At 64.4% G+C, this 22,547-nt stretch overlaps 3 protein-coding genes and 1 long non-coding RNA gene across 7 annotated transcripts; 2 read left to right on the forward strand and 2 right to left on the reverse strand.

Moving 5' to 3' along the window:
• The first annotated feature begins 1,459 nt into the window (after positions 1–1,459).
• On the forward strand, positions 1,460–4,110 carry MFAP4 (microfibril associated protein 4). The gene is made up of 6 exons (XM_021067955.2): positions 1,460–1,511; positions 1,678–1,756; positions 1,922–2,076; positions 2,484–2,580; positions 2,656–2,838; positions 2,973–4,110. Exons 1-6 carry the CDS (start codon positions 1,506–1,508, stop codon positions 3,218–3,220), a joined length of 768 nt encoding a protein of 255 aa, XP_020923614.1. The 5' UTR covers positions 1,460–1,505; the 3' UTR covers positions 3,221–4,110.
• MAPK7 (mitogen-activated protein kinase 7) lies at positions 4,039–8,669 on the reverse strand. 3 transcript variants are annotated; one of them, XM_084986363.1, is made up of 6 exons: positions 8,068–8,669; positions 7,366–7,526; positions 5,713–6,791; positions 5,027–5,613; positions 4,636–4,769; positions 4,039–4,526 (listed from the first exon to the last, which is right to left on the reverse strand). In XM_084986363.1, the coding sequence occupies exons 3-6, from the start codon at positions 6,770–6,772 to the stop codon at positions 4,373–4,375; spliced, it is 1,935 nt and encodes a 644-aa protein (XP_084842489.1). In that variant the 5' UTR covers positions 6,773–6,791; positions 7,366–7,526; positions 8,068–8,669; the 3' UTR covers positions 4,039–4,372. The 3 variants fall into 3 exon arrangements, with proteins under 3 accessions (XP_084842489.1, XP_020923612.1, XP_020923611.1); XM_021067953.2 differs by having other exon boundaries at positions 7,366–7,531; XM_021067952.2 differs by having other exon boundaries at positions 4,039–4,529; positions 7,366–7,531.
• An 8,465-nt stretch (positions 8,670–17,134) lies between these two features.
• LOC110256123 (uncharacterized) lies at positions 17,135–22,524 on the reverse strand. Its single transcript, XR_002337393.2, has 2 exons — positions 21,790–22,524; positions 17,135–18,615 (listed from the first exon to the last, which is right to left on the reverse strand). It is a non-coding gene; the product is annotated as an uncharacterized LOC110256123 (long non-coding RNA).
• LOC110256121 (tryptase gamma) lies at positions 18,930–21,796 on the forward strand. 2 transcript variants are annotated; one of them, XM_021067969.2, is made up of 5 exons: positions 18,988–19,116; positions 20,121–20,265; positions 20,345–20,592; positions 20,891–21,057; positions 21,522–21,796. In XM_021067969.2, exons 1-5 carry the CDS (start codon positions 19,074–19,076, stop codon positions 21,741–21,743), a joined length of 825 nt encoding a protein of 274 aa, XP_020923628.2. In that variant the 5' UTR covers positions 18,988–19,073; the 3' UTR covers positions 21,744–21,796. The 2 variants fall into 2 exon arrangements, with proteins under 2 accessions (XP_084842593.1, XP_020923628.2); XM_084986467.1 differs by lacking the exon at positions 20,891–21,057 and having other exon boundaries at positions 18,930–19,116; positions 21,522–21,657.
• Positions 22,525–22,547: the final 23 nt, after the last annotated feature.

A 22,547-nucleotide genomic window follows, 5' to 3' on the forward strand; every position in this document is an offset into this window, starting at 1 on the left:
CACTTGCTATCCTGCTTCTACAGAGGGGCAAGCCGAGGCACAGAGAGGCTAGGTCACCTGTCCAAGGTCACCCAGCTAACAGGCGGCACAAGCTGGATTTGAATGCGGGCAGCCTGCCCCCTTCCCCCCGGACATGGCCCATCGACCAAGGGGCACCTCTCTCCAGGTTACAGAATGGGGTGCCTCCAAGTGGTCCCTGGATTCGGGAATGAGGTGGGGTGGGGGGCCAGAGCTGCTCTCTTACTTTGAGCCTCTGCACCTTTCAGTCACCCCTCAACACCCCGCAAAAGTTCTCACGACACGTGCAATGTGCTCGAGAACCTTCTGGTGCTTTGTTAGCCACCCCGGGGCAGCCAGCACAGGCAGGTGCTCAGGAGGCCGCGGACGTGAGTGGACGCAGGTGCGGGCCCGAGATGCAGAACCTGACCCCACGCTCCAGGCCAAGGGGGGAGACGGAAGCCTCTCGGCTGGGGGGGCTCCAGGGCGTGGAGTCCGCGGGGCTGGGGCATCCTCTGAGTCGTGAGCAATAAGGAACTAGGTCCACGAGGTAGGCCCGAGCCAGACGCCAAACTCCTCTCAGGTCCAAGGTGAGAAGCGTGCCTCAGCCCTGAGGCTGGGGGTGCAGAGCGGCCCCCCAGGAAGACCGTTCTGGCAGCCTGTGCAGAAGGGCGGGGTCCTGGGGAGGCCGGGACCTGAGGGGGAGATGGCTGGGGGTTCCGCGGCACAGGGGGGCTTCCAGGGCTGAGGACACTGCTGGGGGCGGGGGGGCTGAGGGGGGTGCGGGGAGGAAGGCGTGGGGGAGGTGAAGGAAACAGAGGCGGCCTCTGTGAGAGGAGAAAGGAGGGGGCCTGAGCAGGGGGGGCTGGAAGGGGCCCTGGCTCGGGCTGGGCGGCCGGCACTTGGACGCCTACAGGCTGTGCTCACAGCTCAGCAATGTCCCAGCCCTGCCAGGAGACGCCTGGCCCTGCGGCCCCTGCCCACCCCCGCCCCCCCCGCTCCCTGCAAGCGCCTCCCTCCCCCGGACCCAGACATACCCACACCCTCCACGGCCGCTCAGCACCCCCCCACCCCGCCTCCGACGGCTAATGAAACCCAGCCAGGGACGGAGAGGAGACTAACAGATGCGTGCAGGGGGGTGCCGTGGGGCCTGAGGGGGCCCGGGCAGGGGCTGGGGGCGCTGGGGGCCGGGCTGCGGGTCCAGGGGCAGCGTGGAGGGGTTGGGGAAGCAGTCTGAGCCCGCAGCCGGGGGATGTCTGCCCGGGGGCGGGGGGCTTGGCCCCGTCAGGTCTAATGAGACACAGGTGGCCCCTTGGCGCAGGCCCGCCCCCCGGCCCCAGACGGGCCCCCAGACAGCGAGCTGGTGCGGGGCCGGGGGGCGGGGGCCTCGCAGCCGCAAGGGCGGGCCGGCCCGCTGGCCGGGGCCCAGCGCATAACTCCGGGCAGCCGCTGTCTGGGGCGCAGTCTGGGACAGCAGCCGCCCAGCCGCTCGGAGCTGAACCGGCAGCATGAAGGTACCGGGCACCGGGCTGGGGGACGGAGCCCACCCCACGGCAGGGCCCTGGCCGCACAGGCCCGTCCCACAGTGGGGTTTCCAGAGGGCGGGGCGGGGGCGGGCGGCAGGGCAGATGAGGGGTTCTCGGCAGGGGGGCTGGGGTGACCCCATTCTCCTGTCGCCAGGCCCTCCTGGCCCTGCCGCTGCTGCTGCTCATATCCGCTGACCGCTGCGCCCCGCAGGTCTTGGGGATCCGGGGAGACGGTAAGCTGCCACCCGCCCGCCCCGAGCGCCCCATCTGGGAGTCAGGCCTGGGCCCCCCCGCAGGACGCCGCCTCTGCTCTGCAGGCCGGGCCAGGCGGTCCCCCCCGACCCCGAGACGGCGGGCGCTGAGGGGGTCTTGACGCCCCAGTCCCTTCTCCCCCCCAGCCCTGGACAAGTTCTGCCCGCAGCAGCCCCTGGACTGCGACGACATCTACGCCCAGGGCTACCAGATAGACGGCGTGTACCTCATCTACCCCTCGGGCCCCAGCCTGCCCGTGCCCGTCTTCTGCGACATGACCACCGAGGGGGGCAAGTGGACGGTGAGTGGGGGGGGCACCGAGGCCTGGTCCTCCCCCGGCTGTGCGACCCGGCCGCACCGCTGCGTGCCTGGGCCCGCTGCTCTCAAGTGGGGCCAAGGCTCACAGCAGAGTCTGTGACGGCTGCCGCCCTCACCGCTGGGGGCTTAGGGTGCGCCTGGGAGCAAAGAACCTTTCAGCAGTGAGGACCTGAAGCCCAGAGAAGCGCCGTACTTTGCCCAAGGTCACACAGCCAGGCCCGGACTCAGCCCCAAGTGCCTCAACTCCACAACTCCCCTCGCCGCGGGGCCTGGTGCCGGCACGTGCCTTGTCTTGGCCCCCAGCTCGGTCCTTTCCCAAACCGCCTCGGCGTCCCAGGGGCCGTGCCCCCCGGGGCCCTCCATCTCCCAGGCCCATCCTTTCTGCTCCAGGTTTTCCAGAAGAGGTTCAACGGCTCCGTGAGTTTCTTCCGGGGCTGGAATGACTACAAGCTGGGCTTCGGCCGCGCCGACGGGGAGTACTGGCTGGGTAAGTAGGGCCCACGTGTGTGCGGGCGGGGGGCGCCGGGCCAGGGCTGTGCTGACTGGCTGCCCCTGCTCCCAGGTCTGCAGAACCTGCACCTGCTGACCCTGAAGCACAAGTACGAGCTCAGGGTGGACCTGGAGGACTTCGAGAACAACACGGCCTTCGCCAAGTACCACGACTTCTCCATCTCCCCCAACGCCGTCAGCGCCGAGGAGGACGGCTACACCCTCTACGTGGCCGACTTCGAGGACGGCGGCGCAGGTACCCCGGGCCGGCCTTCACGGGGCGGGGGGCGGGGGGAGGCGGTGGCGCTGGCCGCCCTCTGGCTCTGGAGGGGCCCCGTCCCCAGGCTGCCGCCCGCCTCAGCAGCCCCTGGGCCCCCTGCCCTCCGCCAGGCGACTCCCTGACCTACCACAGCGGCCAGAAGTTCTCCACCTTCGACCGGGACCAGGACCTCTTCGTGCAGAACTGCGCGGCCCTGTCCTCGGGCGCCTTCTGGTTCCGCAGCTGCCACTTCGCCAACCTCAACGGCTTCTACCTGGGCGGCTCCCACCTCTCCTACGCCAACGGCATCAACTGGGCCCAGTGGAAGGGCTTCTACTACTCCCTCAGGCGCACGGAGATGAAGATTCGCCGGGCCTGAGGGCGGCCTCACGCCCGCACCTGCTGCCGGCCCGCCCGCCCTCAGCCTCCCACCTGGTGCTGCTGCTGCCCTCCCAGCACCGGCCTCGCCCAGGGGCCCTTGTGGCTCCAGCCCAACCGTTCCCGTCACCCCCACGGCGTCCTGCTCTCGGCCTGGCCTCTGCATCCGCCCCTCCCGCCAACCGGAGGCGACACTGCCAGCAGCGCCCCAGGCCTCCTCCAAGTGGCACAGCCAGCGGCCTGGACCTGGACTCTGTCCCAGAGCCTGAGGGCTGGGCGCTGCTCTCCCAGGCTGTGGGCCTGTGGCCCACCTCGGCCGGCCTCGGAGCGTGGCCTGCTCGTCTGGCCGGCGCAGTCAGGCCCTCCCTGAGCACACGCCAGGCCGCCGCCGCACCCCAGCAGTCCCGCCGGCTGGCAGAGTATCTCCCGTCCTCACCTTCCTCCCGCCAGCTCGCTCCCCAGCAGTGAGCCCAGGGACCCCCGCTGCCCCCGCCTGCCCGCCCCGGGCACCAAGCACAGCCCCAAAGCTGTGTTCCGCTACAGCTACCGCAGGCCAGCCCGCAGCAGCCCCAGCCAAGGTAGGCATGGAGCGAGGGCCCCCTGCCTGCCCTGGGGGGCGGTTGTGAGCATGTGAGGGCAGAGGGCCGCCTCTGTGGGGCAGGGCAGGTGGCGAGTGGCGGTCTCAATAAACCTCAGGACCTGGCCTTGGCTGTAGTGCATGCAGCGTGTCTGGTGCCCCGTTGACAGCACCCTGCCCCCAGCTCCAAAATCACGCCCTGCAGACGACGCTAAAGGAACCTTGTATTTCACAGGCTTCACTCTGATGGCAAAAACTGTGTAATAATAATAATAACAATAATAATAATAATAAAAATACAATACTGAGAAGAATCGCACGGGGATAAAGGCTTCCCCTCCTGCTGTGGCTCGTGCTGGCTCAGGTGGCTGCTTAAGGCTGCAGGGTGGGTGTGAGATGAACCTGCAGGAGAACCGAGCTGAGCTTCCTGGCTGGGCTCGGCTCCAGCCCTGGAGACCGTCCCTGTGGGTCCCGGAGGCCTGGGGACTGTCCCTGTGGGTCCCGGAGGCCTGGGGACTGTCCCTAGGGGTCTTGGAGCTGGGTCTGCCCCTGGCAGCAAGGCACAGACGAGGGGCCTCAGGGCTCCTGGAGGTCGGGCAGGTCAGCCAGCAGCATCGGGGAGTCCATCTGGATCTCACGCTGTAGGGACTCGATGTCAGCGGGGTTCATGCCGTGGCCCTCGAGCCAGTCGGCAAGCAGGGAGGCCGAGAGCGAGGCCGAGTCTGCCTGGCTGCTGACACGGAGGGTGGGGAGGCAGAGGCGCCGTCAGCCTGTCCCACAGGCAGGGCCCCCGGCCCGGGGAGCCGCACCCCCTGCCCCAGCGGAGGCCCAGCACTTACCCGTCCTGGGGCCCATCAGCCACGCCCATGTCGAAAGACTGGTTGAGGAATTCCTCCAGGTCAAAGCCGACGCCATAGCCAGCCCCGCTGCCCTTTGGGGTGCCCGAGAACACGGGGGGCAAGGGGTCTTCCACCTGCAGGGGACGATGGCAATTTACAACGCAGGCACCGTCCAGAGCTGCCAGGTCTGCAGGGCGCCTGTCCCAGCACTGCCTGGACACCCGCTGAGCAGCTGGTGCCCCCAAAGACCCGAGTTCCTTCTGGGAGCAAGGGGACCCGTCAGGAGGGATGGTGCCCCGCCTGCCGCTCGGTTCGCACAGAACAAGGGCCTCCCAAACCCTCCCCCTAGGCTCAGATCCGCGTGCGCCCACAGCCAGGCCTCTCCCCTCACCTGTGACTTGGACAGTTGCTGGGTCACGAGGGTGACGTCGGGGGACTCTGAGGTGGAGGGTTGAGGGACGCCCCCGGGGTCTGGAGGGGGTGGGCCAGAGGGGAAATAAGGCAGAACGCTCAGGCCGCTGGGGCCGGGCAGCCCAGGGGGAGGCACCAGCGACGGCGGGGCCAGGAGGCCGGAGGAGGCAGCGGTTTGGAGTGGAGCAGGCCCAGGCCCAGGGCCCGGGGCCGGGCAGGCAGGCTGCGGCGGGGGCGCAGCGGGCTGGGCTGCGGGGCCAGAGGGTGGGCTGGGAGGCCGGGCTGGCAGCGGCCCTGGAGCAGGGGCCGGGGGCCGGGCCATGCGAGTCCAGCGCTCCAGCAGGCTGCGATCATTGTCGCTGAGCACCAGCCCGGCCAAGGGGTCGGCGGAGGGGCCCCCCGAGGCCCCGGCTCCCCGCTCCTTGCGCTCCCGCTCCTGCCGCCGCTTTTCCCGCTCCTTGGCTCGCTCCTGCCGCCGCCGCCGCTTCTCCTCCCGCTCGCGCTGGCGCTCCTGGGCTGTCACCGGCTTGCGAGGCTCAGGAGCTTCCAGGGGGGCGCTGGGGCCATCTGTGGGGAAGACGGGCAGGGTGACACTAAGAGCCCGTCCAGGCTGGGGGGGGTCCCCTCGGCCCCACTCCCCAGCCAGCCACCGCCTCTGCCACGCACCTCGGAGCCGGCTCTGCAAGGACTTGAGCAGGGCGGCCTTGAGGGCGGCCTTGGTGTTGTCCGAGATGGCACCCTCCCTCTTTGGAGGGGCTGGCTCACTGGCCGGCGGGGGTGGCTGCAGGGTCAGATCGATGGTGTCGGGCGCAGGGCCGGTGCACGGCAGTGGGGCCGGCGGAGGGGACTCCATGGCACAGTCCCCGCTGGGAGCCCAGGGACTGGGCATCTCAACGTCGGGGCAGCCGGGCTCACTGGCCACAGGCTGCAGGGAAGGCTGGAAGCGGATCTGCTGGCGGATGCCCTCTCGCCGCGCGTGGAAGTCCTCGATCTCGGCCACAATGGCCTCCTTGATGCGCTCCCGGGTGAGGGCTTCACGGTCAAAGGCAAAGTCAAAGGGCGGGGCACAGTCGGGCTCGTCATCCGGGTCGTGGTACTTGGCCAGGAAGGGGTGACGGAGGGCGGCAGCGGCTGAGATGCGGGCACTGGGCTCAAAACGCAGCATGTGGCCCAGAAGGGAGAGGGCCTGGCGGTCGGCCCCCGGGTACACGGTCTCCCAGGGCACGGGCTGGCGAGGCGGCAGGCTCTGGATGTAGGCCCGCACCCGCTCCGCCCCCACGGCCTGAATCACGGCCGGCGACGGGGTGCCCAGCACCATCATGATCAGCTGCAGCTGGTGCACGTAGTTTTTGCCCGGGAAGAGCTGGCGCCGGGCCAGCATCTCCCCAAAGATGCAGCCCACGGACCACAGGTCGATGGCCTGCGTGTACTCGTGCAGCGAGAGCATGAGCTCGGGGGCGCGGTACCAGCGCGTGGCCACGTACTCGGTCATGAAGTACTGGTGCTCCGCGGGCGAGGTGCACAGGCCGCGGGCCATGCCAAAGTCCCCGATCTTCAGCTCGCAGTTCTCATTCACCAGCAGGTTGGACGGCTTGAGGTCGCGGTGGATGACCTGAGCCGAGTGCATGTACTTGAGGCCCCGCAGCAGCTGGTACAGGAAGTAGCGCACGTGCTCCAGCGTCAGCGGCTGCGAGGAGTGGATGATCTGGTGCAGGTCGCTCTCCATCAGGTCCAGGACCACGTAGCTGAGGGCAGGGGAGAGGCGGGGGGCGGGGGGTCCTGGTGACGCTCCAGCCCCATCCTCACCCAGCTCTCCCAGCTCCAGACGGGTCGGGGCCTAACTCTCAGATGCTGTAGGCGCCACCCAGGTGGTGTGAAGATTCTAGATGTCCTACAACTTTCCATGAACTTAAGGGAAACTACTAGTGTCGCCACCAGAGAAAAGGTGGGCTTGGGCTAAACCCGCCTGGCCAATAGGTTTTGTCGGGGGAGGTCTGGTAGTGGCTCATGGAAGACGGTGATGGAGACGGGAGGGGCTTCCGTAGTCTGTGATTGATTAGTGATGTCTGCTAGGGGAGCAGCCATGGTAGACACGGAATGCGGGGCTTCCCTCTGCCAGCCCGCGCGTTGCCATCCTACGCAGCTACCTCACGCTCTTCCGGAGGAATCTCGGGTGGCCCCGGCAAAACCCCAAGGGAGCCCTGGTCTTGGGATGGTGGGAGGTTGCCCAGCCTGCCTTGCACAAGGTCCAGAACTTGAGCGCTATGGCCCCAGCCTTCCGAAAAGGTGCCCGCTCTGCCTCCCGCCGCCCCTCCTTACACAGACTTGAACTCGCCGTAGGGCACGGTGGGCCTCAGGATGTCCTTGATGGCGATGATGTTGTCGTGCTTGAAGTGCTTGAGGATCTTCAGCTCCCGGAGGGTCCGCTTGGCGTTGGTCACCACGTCAAAAGCGTTAGGGATCTTCTTGATGGCCACCTGCTGGCCTGGGGCGCAGGGAAAGCGGATGCCCTGAGGGACCTTGGCGGAGCTCGGAGTGGCGCGCGGCCCCTTTCACCCCCTCCCTTCTAAGACGCAGGGACAACAGCTTCCCTGCACCGAGCGCCTACTGTGTGCCCGGTCCTGGGCTCAGCACAGCACCTGCACCACCAGCTGCCCCTCCTCCTCTCCCCGGCAGGTGCTCAGAGCCCACGAAGACACGTGGAGCCGGGGCTCCCTGCGGGCGGCGCTGCCAGCCGGCGAGGGGTAGAGTCTAGACTCCAACGCCGTGCTAGCGCCCTGCTCGGCCCATCTCTGCCCCCAGCTATGGCACCGCCAACCGCCTGCGCCAGCCTCGGCTCCGGAACACGTTCCGGGAAATCTGCACCCTGGTCTCACCCGGACGCTCGACTTTCTGAGGAGGACGCGAACCGATGCGCTGGCACCCACCGCGCCGGGGCTGCAGAGACCTGGGCCCTGCACAAGCGGGCACCGGGCGCCTGGCCCCCAGTGTGCACACCCCGGCCCGCCCGCCGGCGCTCACCCGTGAGGCGGCGGCGCGCGGAAGACACCACCCCGTAGGCCCCGTTGCCGATGGTCTCGATGATCTCGTACTCGTCCCCCACGTCGAAGGTCACGTCGAAGGAGCGGGCCTTCAGCAGAGCCAGGTTCTTGGCCGCCACGGAGGCGGCGGGGCCGGCGGGTTCCGCCTTCACCGGCCCGGGGGGCTCCCCGGAGCCGTCCTCGCCGTCTTCCTCCTTCAGGGGCTCGGCCATGGCGTCTGCGCGGAAACGCTGGGGAAGAGGGGCCCGCCGCCGGGCTCAGGGGCCCCGCACCCGGCCGGCCCGAGCGAGCGATGCGCGCAGCCCGCGTCCCCCACCGCGCGCGCGGGCCCCGGGCTCAGGTCCGCGCGGGGCGCGGGGTCGGCGGTGGGGGAGGTGCCGCGAGGCGCGGTCCAGGAAGAAAGCGAGGGGCGGGGCGCCCGCTCTTCTCGGGCCGCGCTCGGCGCCCGGCGCCTCACCCCGACGCCGCCCGAGCCCTGGAGGTCGCGGGCCCCCGCCTCCTGGGGTCCCCGGCCTCCCGGCCCCCGGTCGGGGTGGGGGACCCGAAGAGCCTCCCGCTCCCTAGACCGCCGCCTCCACCACCACCTCAGCGGCGCGCATTCTGCCGGGCCGGTCCCCGCCCCGCCCCCCGAGACCACGCCTCCGCAGGCTCTGGCCAATCCCTGGATGGCCTCGGCGGAGGCACCCACCCCTTCCACTGGCTGAGCCCAATCCGGGCCCCCCTGCCGAGGAAGCCCCGCCTCCACCAGCGCGCGCACCGCCGGCCAGTCCGCTGGCGGGAGCCGCCCAGCAGGCACTCGGCGCTCCACAGGGGCGCTGCGGCCTGGCGCCGGCCTCGCACGCATGCGCGCTGGCAGCCCCGGGCGCCGCGAGACTGGGAGGCACCGCCCCCCGCGCGCGCGCTCCCCACGGGCAGGGGCATCTGCGCCCAGCTGCCGCGGCTGGTCCCGGGAGCTTGGGGGGATGAGGTGGCCGGATGCCACCCTGGCGGCCGCATCGGGACGTCCTCCTCCTTTAGGCGCCTCTTCCCTTGTCAGCCCCTACCTACCACCCCTGGGGTTACGTCCTCCGTTTCCCCGATGGGTCCCGGGAACCCAACGCTGGGAATCTGTCATCCCAGGTAGCCGGTGGTCGGCCACATCCCACCAGAGATCCCGGTCCTCCGGTGGCTGGTCCTCTCCGCTCAGCTTCCGGCGGCCCGGGGCCTCGGCCTCGGGCGCGACCCCTCCGCAGGGTGGCTGGGTGCAGCGACTCCCGCGCCGAGGCTGCGGGGCAGCAGACAGGCCCGCAGGGTCAGCTGTGCCCGGAGAGGGCAGGGCGGGGCCCGAGCCGATGCGGCGCCCCAGGCCGCAGGGGACCCGATGGCTGGCTGTGTGACCGTCCCGTCTGATCCGGGAATAAAGCAGAAAGTATCAGAAGAGGTTGACAAACTGTGAATCGTTCAAGTGCTTCCTCTGCATGTTTTAGCTGGGATGGGTAGACAAGTTACAGGCATTCTCTGGCAACAACTCCGTTTCTCACTCACTTTTGAATGCGCCATGAGCTGCTTTACTTCCACCGTGACTCCGTCCTGGAAAAGCCATCAATCACCTTTTTTTTTTTTTCTTTTAGCCACGCCTGAGGCATGCGGAAGTTCCCAGGCCAGGGATCAAACCCAAGCTACATCAGTGACAACATTGGATCCTTAACCCGCTGAGACACCAGGGAACTCCAAAGTCATCAGTTAACCAACATTCTTCAGCCTTGCCTTATGAGCTCGCTGCATCTGACAACTGACTACTTTGAGAAAAAGTTGTTTCACATGGCTCAAAACTCAAACAATACTCAAGTGAAAAAAATCTTGGTCTCTCTCCCTCTTTTTTTTTTTTTTTTTTTTTTTTGCTATCTCAGGGCCGCACCCGTGGCATATGGAGGTTCCCAGGCTAGGGGTCCAATGGGAGCTGTAGCCACCAGCTTACACCACAGTCACAGCAACGCAGGATCCGAGCCACCTCTGTGGCCTACACCATAGCTCAGGACAATGCCGGGTCCTTAACCCACTGAGTAAGACCAGGGATAGAACCTGCAACTTCATGGTTCCTAGTCAGATTCGTTAACCACTGCACCATGACGGGAACTCCATTAATATACATTCTTATCCACCTCCCCTTTACAAGAGATAACAAATCATTTACTCTTTTCCTGATGATCACTGAGTATCAAAGCTAGGGGGATCTCTCACTCTTTAACAGCTTTTTTAAGATACAATTTTCATACCATAAAACATATACTGCGTACAGTTCAGTATGTGGATTTAGTGTGTCCGCAGAGTTGTGCAACCATCACCACTGCCTGATTTCACAACATTTTTGTCACCCCACCCCCAAAAAACCCCATCAGTCACTCATTTCCCCTCACCCGGCCCCTGGAAGCCACTGATCTATTTCCTGTCTCTGGACTTGCCTATTCTGGATGCTTCCCATCAATGGAATCCTATGTTTGTGACCTTCTGTGCCTGACTTCTTTCACTCGGTATAACATTTTCAAGTTTCCTCCTTGTTGTGGCATGTGTCAACCTTTTTTTATTTTTCTTTTTCAGACATTTAGAGTCCTTCAAAACTTTTGCTATGGCAAACCAAGTGACGATAACATTATCCTGAACACCTCATTCTGAGTGTATAAAATACCCAGAGGTGGGAGTATGCCAAGTTAAAGAGTATTGCACTTGCGATTTTTTTTTTTTTCTTTTTTGGCTGCACCCCGTGGCACATGGACATTCCTGGCCCAGGGAGCGAATCTGAGCCGCAGTGGTGGCAACGCCAGATCCCTTAACCGGCCACGCCACAGCGGGAAATCCACTCTTGTGATGTTCATGTGTGACGTCACATTCCTGTCCTTAGAAGTGACACCAGTTGGGATTCTTTCCCGAGCAGTGCGCAAGAATGAGCCACAGGAGGACCCGGCGTTGCTGTCGCTCTGGTTGTTGCTGTGGCTTGGGTTCCACCCCTGGCCCAGGAATGTCCCCACGCACAGGCAAGGCCAAAATATAAATAAATAAATAAATAAATAAATAAAAAGCCTGAAATCGTTTGCCCGTGTTAACAAGGGGGAGACATCCCCTCAAAATCCTGATGTCTGGTTTCTTGTGGAAAAAGTCAGATCTGTCCACAAAAGCTGCATTTCCACAAGGTGTTAGTGGACGGTAACCGGGCAGCAGCCCCACCACTGAAAGGGGGGGGGGCTCTCCGGCTCACCCCAGTCCCCATGGCTCCCCGACCGCCTCCCCAGCAAAGGCTGACGGTCCCACGGCATGTATCGCTGTTCATGGACCACTGTTCTTACATCTTATCAAGAGCAGGAAACAGGGAGGCTGGGAGGGCACGTCTCAAAAAAGGAGGAGAAGAGGAAGAAGAGGCCAAGGGCAGCCCTCGGGGGCACAACGACCACCCGTTTACAGACCCGGGCTCAGCCCTCCGGGCCGCATGCACGTCCAGGGTCGCCCGCAGAGGGCGCGGGGGGAGCACAGGGCACATCCGAGGACAGAAAGACCTGCGTGGAAGCGGCCGGCAGAGGGTCACATAAGGTGACGGGCCGAGAGGGAGGGCAGAGGCCCTGTCCTCGGGCTGCAAGCGGGACGGTGGGACCTTCCTGGCTCTAAGAAATGACAGCCAGGAAAGCCCCAGGCCCTGGCCTGGCCCTTCAGAGGCGCTGGTCCAGCCATGGTCACTCCCGTGGCCGCCCCACCCCAGACCCAGGGGCATCGGAGCCGTGTCTCGGGGGTGTGCACCCCTGCACCTTCGCCTTCTTCCAGGCGGAGTCCTGGTTTACAGCTGAGAAATGGGCTCAGCGGGAGTGGGAGAAGGTGGGCTCCCCGGCCCCCCTGCCGCCGGGACTTCCTGTACCCAAGTCCCCTCTCCCGACACAGACACGCCCCTCTGATGCAGCCGTGAGTCACCCGTGAGTGGCTGGGGTGCGGCCAGAGGCAGCTCACACCCGCTGCCGTCTGCAGAGGCCAAGGAAGCTGCTCCAGGGCCCACTCTCTGGAGAGCAGATGCTTGTCAGCCTGTAGCTCCTCCGGGTCCCTCGCCCTCCCGCTCCTGCCGCCATCAGAGAGGGTAACCCATGGGCACTGTGGACAGAATGAACCCTGCCAAGAAGGGCACCCGCAGAGCGGAAGAACCTGCAAAGAACACTGGCTGCTCTCAGCGGGGCCCTCAGGCACTAGGAGGACAGGGTGGTGAGGGGCGTTTGGGAACCAGAACTGCTTTCACGAGCCCTTGCAACGACTCCCACGGCTGGTGGCTTTAGATAAGCCTCCGTCTCCCTGTCTGTGTAGTGAGGTAGTGATCCGGTGAACACAGAGCCGGTCTCAGCTATAAGTGGTTCCAGGCCTGCTGTTAACCACACAAAGGCAGAGGCTGGAGTGGACAGGGCTCTGGACAGGCTGGAGGGACAGGGCAAGCCAGGGCAGCTGGCTCTCCCAGGCTTCCGCCTGGTACAATCATGCTGGAAATAACCGTAGGCCACCAACCATGGCCTAAACACATGAAGATTCGTTTTTCCTACATCGCAAGAAATCCAAAGAACTTTGTTGCACTCGGTTTGGCTGCTTGATAAAGCCTGTCAGGAGCTAAGGCAGTATCCCTCTGCGTTGCTATGATCTTCGTAACATTTTGCCTCTCTTAACTCGTGGCTGCAAAATGGCTGCTGCACTCCAGCCATCACATTCATGCTCCAGGCAGGATAAAGGGATAAGGACACAGTGCCACATCTGTCCCCTTTCACCACAAGAGCAAACACCTTCCTGGTAGCCCCCCCATAGCACTTCCATCCCCTTACACAGAACTGTGTCACATGGCCACCCCCAGTTGCGAGGGAGGCTTAGAAAGGCACATTGCTGCCCCCAAATCAGGGTTTGTCAGGAAGAAGTGGAGAACAGATACCGGGTGGGCAGCTCACAGGTGGAAGGGGCAAAGCCGCATCTACAGGTCGGGAGGGCCAGTGGCAGGTGCCCTGGTGACAAAGACCAAGGCAGAACTCTTCTAGGGGCCCTTGGGGGCTGAGACCCTGGATCCTTTACTCTGGGCCGCAGTCTCCCCAGTACATCCCCCAGCCCTGGGCGCCCCACGTTCCTTCCCAAAGGTGGCGGGCGCCAAGGCCCCCGCCGGCCCAGAGCCACTATCTCCAGGTGACGAGCAGTGTGGCCGGGCTGGGAGTGAGGCAGGTGCTGGCTGCCAGCTCTGGCTACCCCTCCAGGTCACACACAGTCACACTGTGACATGCATAGGCTGGCATGGGGCAGTGCTAGACACACATGTTCCACACACAGGGCTGCGGGGACACACACACACACTGCAACACAGATTCATAAAGGCACAGATCTGCGCACGTGGGCAAACACGTGCACACAGGGACACACACAGGTGCACGCATGACTGGGACCTGCGCTCCGGGAACACACACACACACACACACACACACACACACACACTCCTCCCTCCAGGGCTTCTCGTGGGTCTGTTTGGCCTCCACACCCAGAGTTCCAGGCTGGCTCCATCCCCACAGGTCTCTGTCTGAAAGCGCCTCCAACCTGGAGAGCTGAGCCCAGGCCAGGAGGGATGGGGCGGGGGCGCCGCCCAAGCCCAGCTGCAAGGCCGCGGCTGGATGCAGGGCAGGACTGCCCACGGGACACAGAGTGGGGGAGCCGGGCGTGGGCAGGGGCCACGGCTCGGTCTCCCGAGGGCAGGGGGCTACTCCCCAAGGCCGCCTGTGACTGGCTGCAGTGTGCTCTTGGTGGGCGGGACAGCAGGAAGCCTGCAGGGGGGTGGCTGTCCCTGGCCGCCCGAGGCCCCTCCTGGCCTGACAGCTTCGGCTTGGGCCGCTTGTGCTTTCTCAGCGCCCGCTTCCACCCTCTGCACACCCGGGCTGCCCATGCCCCTGGTGGGGGGGTCCTTGTGGTCCCCTCACTGGGCCTGCCTGTCCTCTGTGAGGGGGATGCCACCTGCCTGTCCTGTCCCCTCTCGTGGCCCTCCTCCCCAGGCTCTGCCCTGCTCCAGTCCAGCCCCCGTGCTCCCCAGACACCTCCCGGGGACACCCTGCAGGTGCTCCAGTTCCTGGGACCACTCGCACTCTCCGGCACCCCACCCAGGCCCCTCGTGTCACCCTCACACCGAGCTGGCACTTTCGAAGCAGGCCCCAAACCCCAAACCCGTCATTCATCCCGTCACCAAATACCCAGCGCATCGGGCACTGCCCGGGTGCTGGGGAGGCCGCAGGAACAAAACGGGTGAAATGCCTGCTCTCGAGAAACTGAGGCTTGCGCAGGAGGGCACCCACCAGGGGTCGGCGTCTCAGAAGGTGACAGGCACCAGCAGAGAGACGGCCGGGCACAGACGTGGGAAGTGTGACGTCCAGAGGAGCGTGTGATTTCACACCAGCCGTGGTATTTCCACACGACCATACAAAACAGACGGTGAGGGAAGCCCCTGCAGAGGACAGGGGCATCCACTCGCCAGTGTGTCATAACCTCGTGGGAGAAGGAAGGCATAGGCTTGTATGGACGACGATTCTCTCTGCCGAACGCCCGAAACCCACACTGTGAGTCCATTACACCCGGATAAAACTCAGTCACGACACAGAAACACATGGAACTCGCAGGGAAGGCGGGACAGAGACGGTGACGCTGGAGCAAGGCCTCGACGGGGTGGGAACGGGCCCTGCGAGACGGGGCGGAGGGGACAGCGAGTGCCCGGCCCTGGGCGGGATGCACCTGGCATGGCCGCTGCACCCGGAGCAGCAGAGGAGGGGAGCGGGCAGGACTGGTGGACAGTCCCAGCCCCAGCGCTGTCTCCTGAGCTGCTGTCCTCTCCGGCCTCCTCTCTGGCCTCTGTAACCCACTCTCCGCACAGCAGCCGGAGTGACTTTTCCGAACACACAGATGAGGCTGCGTGTCTGCAGCAGCGCCCGCGTCTCAGGGGTCAGGTCCACCCCGCGCCTGCGAGGCCCTGCTCGGCCAGGCAGGGGCAGACGGGGGAGTGGCAGTGGCAAGGGGCCGGCCGGCTGGCTCCTGTGAGATCACCCCTCCACTCATCCGCTGACTTCCGCAGACCCGCTGGGAAGCCCCAAGGGACCGGCTGACGGACGGATGGGCAGGTGGGGCAGGTCCAGGGTAGCTGGGGGTGGGCCGGCGGGGAGGAGGGGCCAGGGTCACCCCAGGAGGAAGGGGCCCTGGGGGAGGCCCCTTTGGGACCGGGCCAGCCTCTCAGCGTTGCCGTCCACCTCCTCTGGCCTGGCACCCACGGCTCGGGCTGCCGGTGAAACGCAATCCCCGGTTGCGCTTGACCGTCAGATTCACCGTGAGGGCTCCTTTGGCTTTGGATGGCCCACGTGCACCCTGTATTTCCGTTGGCGAAACCTGGCGGCCCTCCTGGACGACCTCATCCTCCCCCGCCTCCCCCACCCCGCCCCCGCCCCACGCGGTGGCCAGAGACCCAGTCAAAGCCCTCCTCAGCTCAAAACCCGCCCTGGGTGCTCTCTCCACCTGCCTCCGACACTGGTGCTGCGCAGCCGCAGCCACGCCAGAGCTGAGCCGCGTCTGCGACCTACACCACAGGTCAGGGCAACGCCGGCTCCCTAACCCACTTAGCCAAGCCAGGAATCCAACCCGCAACCTCACAGTTCCGAGGCAGATTCGTTCCCACTGCGCCACGATGGGAGAACAAAGTGCCCTGTGATTTCAGCACTTGCCGGTTTCCGTGGTGGCGGACTTCAAGCTGGCAGCACATCACTAAAGGCAGAGGTGCACACAGTTCATTGGTGTGTCCGCATGAGGCTGTGCAAGCAGGCGCCAGTCTGCCTCTGCTCCTCAGCACATCGGGCCCCAGGGCCTTTGCACACACTGTGGGGCGGGCACGTCCACCCCACATCCACGCACGACTCGCCCCTTCACGTCCTTGAGGACTTTGCTCAGAAAGGCCTTCCTTATGCACCATCTACAATAACAGCCCCCTCCTCCTTCCCTGGGCACCAGCTGTAGCCCCCACCCCCTCTCCAGCCGTCTTCTCTGCTTTACTTCTTTCTTTCTTTTTTTTTTTTGTCTTTTTGCCTTTTCGAGGGCCACTCCTGCAGCATATGGAGGTTCCCAGGCTAGGGGTCAAATCGGAGCTGTAGCCACCGGCCTACGCCAGAGCCACAGCAACGCGGGATCCGAGCCGCGTCTGCAACCTACACCACAGCTCACGGCAACGCCGGATCGTTAACCCACTGAGCAAGGGCAGGGACCGAACCCGCAACCTCATGGTTCCTAGTCAGATTCGTTAACCACTGCGCCACGACGGGAACTCCTACTTTTTTCTTTACAGCACTTACTTCCTCCCAAATTATCACGAACCGTTTATCTGTTTGTCTCCCCGGCAGAAAGTCAACTCCATGAGGGCAAAAGCTGTGCCTGTCTTACTTCCCACTTCACTGCAGGCACTGAGCCCAGTGCCTGGCACACAGGAGGTGCTCACTTAGTGCCTGCTGAGCAAGTGATCTCGACTCAGTGAGCTTGGCTCCCATGAGCTTGATGGTCATTTTGTATGCTTGGCTGGAGCAATTCAAGATGCCCACGAGCAACCCATCCGACGGGACCCTTCCCCTTGCGCCCTCCCCTCCTGGGACATCCCCCGCCCCCCTCCAGGAACCAGCCAGACACAGGCAGGGAGGGATTCCAGCCCAGCTCTCCTCCCCCTCTGCTGTGCAACCACGGTGAGGCTCTCTCCATCTCCGAGCCTCGGGGTTTTGCCCCCCCCCCACCGCGAGGGGCAGTGAACTTCGCCTCCTGACTATTGTGGGGACCACGCGGCCGAGTGTGGCGGCGGGAAAGCGCTTTGCAAGTGACAGCGCCTGCTCTCCGGGAACCGGGAACCGTCCACCCGCCCCCACTGGGAGAAGGACATCCGCAGCTGTCAGACACACCCCAGAACGGACAAAAGGACTCACTACCAGCTCCGTGTGACGAAGAAGCGTAACTCATGCGTAACTCATTCTGCAACAGCGTTTTTAAAAAATCACCCATTTTTCACCAAGTAAGAAATGGAGAAAAGTGACTTTAATGAGGCAAATGCCACTCAGATTCTTCCCGACCACGTGGGGACACTTACGTGGCCTTGTCTCAACTCGGGGCCCAAAAAAAATCGCCCTCAGTCTCCTTTCATACCCGGCAGGCTTCGATTCATTTAAAATCGACTTCGTTCTCAGCAGCCTCTCTCCCCAGGGAGCCCCTCCCTCCACCCCGTCCCTATTTTTCCTTCCCTCAAACCCCTGTCTCTCTCCCGGGCTGAGATTCCTGAGCACCCAGGAAGGATCCCTCTGTCCAGGACCATGGAGAGCGGCCGGCACGCACTGCTGCCCCCCCCTGCCCCCCGGCCCCCCACCAGCCAGTGAGTCCTACATCTGCCACGGCTTGACCCAAAGATGAGGGATGATACACCAGCGCCACAAACGGGCTTTCTGTGCCCTACACAGCATCATCTAAAAATTCGCCCGCCATGGCAAAATTAGACCTCAAGGGAAGGTAAGAGATTTCCCAGCCGCCTACGGGCACAGCTGCTGTCTGCCGCTGTGGCTTCCCGGCTGCCAGCAGGCATCCTTGGGGATGTATGTTGGGTGTATGTTTTGATCAGCTGGGCATCTGATCAGACTGGCCGGTGCCTTGCCACGTGAGCTCTTCAGGATTTGAAGTGCCACCCACCCTCAACAGCTGCCTGGCACGAAGCACACCTCGTTACCCCTTTGCACGCCTGAGTGGCTGTGTTTCCGGAAGCCGTGTCTTTCAACATGGGAGGGACACAAGTGCTAGACGGGAGGGGTGCCTGCTCAGATCAACAGAGGCAAGCATGGTTCTTCGTGGGCCTGGAGAATTGGCCGCTCCCACTCGTTCTGCCCCTTGCCCCCCTGAGCTCAAGTTCCCAGACTCCCTTGCAGCTGCTGGAAGTGGCCCCGAGACTGCGTCCTGGCTCATGGGTTGTGGGGGAGCCCCCCGCCGACCAGCGGCTTGTGTGTGATGTGCTGTCCCACGTGAGGTCTTGCAGGGGATGCTCGGCTTCCCCCTTCCAGCCCAGAACGGGGGCCTGTGCCTGGAGCCGCATCAGCGGTCTTTAGGACAAAAGCCATGTGCTAAGGAGGTGGGGTGGGAAGATGGAAGGAAGCCCGGCCCTGGAGGCACGGCCGAGCCGGTGCCAGTTCTGGGCTGTCTTCATGTTTGAGACAAGGCACCCTTCATTGATTTAAGCCCCAACTGGGTTTTCCATCACGAGGCCTAACTGCCACGCCATTCGGCCAGCGTGAACTCCCGGCTCCCTTCCCATATCTGCCTGGCTTTGGCTGACATTGAGTTTATACCCAGTGGATTGAAACTGAAGTTTTTACAGACCTACAATGTTTTCCAGAATTTGGCCAGCAGTTCAGCTTGCCCGTCTCCAAGCAAAGCTGGGCTCCCGTCACAGCATCACCACTTGCTGAGCCCTGTGGGGTCAGGGTCTTAGGATCCATCCCTGTTTTCCCGGAAGCTGCGAACCAGAGACGTCAAGCCATTAGCCCAAGGTCACACAGCGAGTGAGGGGTGGCACTTAGATGGGAACCTGGCTCCCCCTGCTGGTTAACTCCTGGAAGAGGCTGCTCCTGGCATTTCCCCCAGAACCGCAGGGTAAAGGGAGCACGCCCCACCCCCGCTCTGGGCTGTGGAGCTTTGAGGGGTGTGAGGAGAGGGATGGTGGGACGACTGGTGACCGACGTCGGCCAGCTGGCCTCTGGGCACCAGGAGGGGCCAAGGCCTGTCCGTAGGACGCCTGCCCCCTGCCCGCACCCTGGTGCAGACCCGGCTTCCTCTTCCCCAGGCCAGTTCCCCTTTGCCCGTGACATGGGCCTTCTGGGGGTGGGGGTGGGCGTGCTGGAGAGGTTAAAAGTCCTGGGCTGACAGAGGGGAGGCCAGACCCAGTGGGGCCGAGACCCAGGGCCGGCTCTGCAGATGCTGCCCGTGCTGCTGCCACCGCTGCTGCTGCTGCTGCTTAGTAAGGAGCCAGGGCAGGGGCCCTAACGAGATGGGCAGGGAGGCAGGGAGGGAGGTGGTGGCAGGGGCCACCCACCCCTTGCGGGCTGAGAGTCCGGTTTCTCCTAAGACTGGTAGCCCCGTGAAGGACAGAGATGGCGACAGGGGGCTGGGGGTTGGGGGGGAACCTCTCCGAGGGTGGGACCGAGCTAACGGTCAGGAGGGAGCCCCCACCCTGTCCTGAGAGAAATGCAAGGAGGCTGTACAGGCTTCTGGTCAGGAAAGGCAGGCAATCTTCCTGGGGGGTTGGGGGAGAACGAGGAAGCCTTCCTAGTGGTGGGCTTTGAAGGCTGAATAGGAGTTCGCCAACTTGAGAAGGTGGGAGATGGTGTGCTAGCTGGAGGGAACAGCATGTGCAAACCCGGAGGCATGCGTATGCTCGGAACTGCTCTCAGTAGGAAGAGGAGCCAGAGTTGGTTCATTGGTGGTTCATTGGTAACAAACCCCGACTAGAACCTATGAGGACGTGGGTTCGACCTTGGCCTTGGTCGTTAAGGATCCGGCGTTGCCGTGAGCTTCGGTGTAGGTTGCAGTCACGGCTCGGATCCTATGATGCCGTGGCTGTGGCACAGGCTGGCAGCTGTGGCTCCAACTCAACCTCTAGCCTGGGAACCTCCACGTGCCGCGGGTGCGGCCCTAAAAAGACCAAAAAAAAAAAAGAAGAAGAATAACGATGCGCTGGTTCAGCCTCATCCAAGCAGGTGACCTGTGTTTTACCACATCTAATCTTCTCACCAACCCTCGGGCAGATGAGGAACTGAGAGGTTAAGTAACTTTCTGCAGGTCACACAGGAATCCAGTGCAGGCCATCTGACCTCAGGCTGGAGGGCTGAGAGGTGGGTGCTGGGGCTCAGAGGTTAGCGAGGACCCCGGTGGAAAGATGGGGGGCAGGGAGCAAAGAGACAAACGTCCAGGACCCCGGGGCCCAGCTCAGCCGAGATGCGTGCCTCTCCCCTGGGCGGTCAGGGCCCAGGCTGACGGAGGCCTACAGCAGGAAGGACCCGGCCACGTGGCCTTGGCAGGCAAGCATCTTTCTGGACAGCCGGTACCGCTGTGAGGGGGCCCTCATTTCCCCAGAGTGGGTGCTGACAAGTGCCAGCTGCTTTGGCAGGTGGGTGCAGGGCCAGGGAGGGGGTGGCAGGGGCTCTGGGAGGGCAGCTCCCAGCCTCGTCACCTCCCGCTCCACACAGCTGGCCGCTGGCCCTCTTCAGCGTGACCCTGGGCCCAGATCGGCTGGCGCTGGACACTTGTGGCAGCAAGGCCAGCGTGGAGGCGCTGCTCCTGTCCCCAGGAGGGCCCAAGGCCTCGGGATCTGGTGCCCTGGCCCTGGCTCGGCTGGCAAGGCCACCATCTCTCAGCAGTGCCATATGGCCTATCCCTCTGGCCACCGGGCCCCAGGGGCGGGTCTGCTGGGCCCAAGGCTTTGATCCTGACTTGGGTAAGGACAGGAGCAGGTACCTGGGCTGGGTCAGGGAGACAGCCAGGGTGGAGCTGGGGCCCTGCATGGGGACACGAGAAGGGGCGCTGGCACCTGCTACGCCTTCCAGGGGCACTGGGCCCTCTCTGGGCCCCTCCCTGGGGCTGCTGTCCCCCATCTCAGTGGGCCTGTCCCTGAGACAGCGAGAGTCCCACAGAGGATGGAGCTGTATGAGACGGGGCTGGGGGCCAGGAGAAGCCCAGCGGGGGCTCTTCTGGGGCCACGCTGCTGAGGGTCTGCCCCATGCCGCCACGTGCAGACCCCCACGCCCCACCCCCAAGGCTGGAGAGCACCCCCCTGAGGCTGCTGCACACCAACACCTGCAGAGACACCTTCCGCCTCCAGCCCGACTGTCCGGACCTGCAGGCCCTCCTGCCCAAGGGCTCCCGGTGCGCGATCGCCCCCACCGGCCCAGCCCAGCTGGTGGTGAGGATTCCAGCCGGGACCTGAGACGTGCCCCCACACACCCTGCAGACCCTCCTAAAGCCACCAGACCTGGTCACCTCTCACTCTCCCTTGGGCTCCCACCCCTCCCCGATCCGCCCCCAGGGGAGGCTCCCCCTTCCGTTTCTGTGCGAGGCTGAAACTACTGGGAGCCCCCGGCTGCCTGGCAACCGCAAGCAGGGTGCTAAAAACCGACTTGTGTGACACCCCAAGGCCACAACGAGAAGGGAAGAGCTGCACCAGGGCGGGAGCATCTGTGCAGAAGCGTTTTAACTGCAAAGGGAGCGGGTGGGGCGGGGGAGGCAGGTGACCCAGGCCTGGGGAAGCGGACTCCCAGGCCCGCCTCGCCTCGGAGGTGTGAATGCTAGCATCTTTGCTCACCTGGGTGGGGTAGGGGGGTCCGTGGGCCTGGCTGGCCGTGACCACGCCTTCCCTCCCCCACACAGGTGTCTGATGGGAGCCCCCTGGTCTGCTTCCAAGCTAGCAGCTGGCGGCTGGAGGGTGTGATGACCTGGGGTCCCTGCTCCCGGCCTGGCCTCCCTGAGGTCTACACACGTGCCTGTCCCCTCATTTCTTGGATTCGGGAGACGGTCTCCAATGCCACCTTCGATACCTCAGCCAAGATGCACTCTTGGGACCGGCCCAGGACCAGGCAGAGGAGGCAGTGAGGGTCCTTCGGGAGTTCTGGGTTTGAAACCTGGCTCAGCTCCTTACCTGCTGCTGCGATGGTGTCCCAGTCACCTCCCTTCTGAATCTGCTTCCTCTTTTGTGCAACGGAGATGTATTCAATTATTCAGTCGTTCCACAGCTGCCACATGCTCCCTACACAAGGTTGCTACAGCCCCTGTGCTCATGGAGTCTGGGGGGCGAGGCGAGCATTAGCCAGCGCTCTCACAATAATAAATGTGCAAATGCGAACCGTGACGGGTGCTTTAGACGGACCGCCCGGGGCGGCCAGGATCCTGGCAGAGCCCGGTGCTGGGGCTCACATCACCCCGGCGCAGGTGCCGGAGGGACCAGGTGCGGCCCCTCCATGGCTTGTGTCCCGGCCTCGCTTCGCCTCACTCGGAGGAGCGCTAGCTTGGATTTAAGGATTCTCGAGGTCCCTCCACTGTTTGTTTAATAAACTTTTGGGGGCGAGGGTCTCAGACGCCACGAGGGAGCATCCGTTGACCTGACGCAGGAAGCTGCCTGGTCGCATGGCGACTCTCGTAACCCGGGCCCGGACCCGGTCCATGGCGGCCTGGCCCTTAAGCCCCACGCGCGCTGGTTGTCGTCTCCGGCCGGGCTGGGGAGGGCAAGTACGAGTGGACACGCACTCCCCGCGGAGTAACCGGATCCGGCGACAGGCCGGGTGGCGCCTGACCCCTCACACTCCGACGGGCGCCCTGCGCCGACTGTCCCCGCGCCCGGGGGAACTCCTCCCGCCGCGGAGCCCCGCCTCTCGCCGCCCCGCCCCGCCCGCGCCTGCG

This window comes from Sus scrofa, chromosome 12 (assembly GCF_054392235.1).
Source record: "Sus scrofa isolate SSC_HxYL_T2T_F1_AM1 chromosome 12, Sscrofa_HxYL_maternal_Yorkshire_Landrace_v2.0, whole genome shotgun sequence".
NCBI lineage: Eukaryota > Metazoa > Chordata > Mammalia > Artiodactyla > Suidae > Sus > Sus scrofa.

Coding starts and splice junctions, on each gene's coding strand:
- LOC110256121 (XM_021067969.2), top strand. CDS start 19,074: ATGCTGCCCGTGCTGCTGCCACCGCTGCTGCTGCTGCTGCTTA. Junction 20,593..20,890: donor AGGCTTTGATCCTGACTTGG/GTAAGGACAGGA, acceptor CGCCACGTGCAG/ACCCCCACGCCCCACCCCCA. Junction 21,058..21,521: donor CCGGCCCAGCCCAGCTGGTG/GTGAGGATTCCA, acceptor TCCCCCACACAG/GTGTCTGATGGGAGCCCCCT.
- MFAP4 (XM_021067955.2), top strand. Junction 1,757..1,921: donor CTTGGGGATCCGGGGAGACG/GTAAGCTGCCAC, acceptor TCTCCCCCCCAG/CCCTGGACAAGTTCTGCCCG. Junction 2,077..2,483: donor CCGAGGGGGGCAAGTGGACG/GTGAGTGGGGGG, acceptor TTTCTGCTCCAG/GTTTTCCAGAAGAGGTTCAA.
- MAPK7 (XM_021067952.2), bottom strand. CDS start 8,299: ATGGCCGAGCCCCTGAAGGAGGAAGACGGCGAGGACGGCTCCGGGGAG. Junction 5,614..5,712: donor CTTGCAGAGCCGGCTCCGAG/GTGCGTGGCAGA, acceptor TCTTCCCCACAG/ATGGCCCCAGCGCCCCCCTG. Junction 4,770..5,026: donor AGCAACTGTCCAAGTCACAG/GTGAGGGGAGAG, acceptor CGTCCCCTGCAG/GTGGAAGACCCCTTGCCCCC.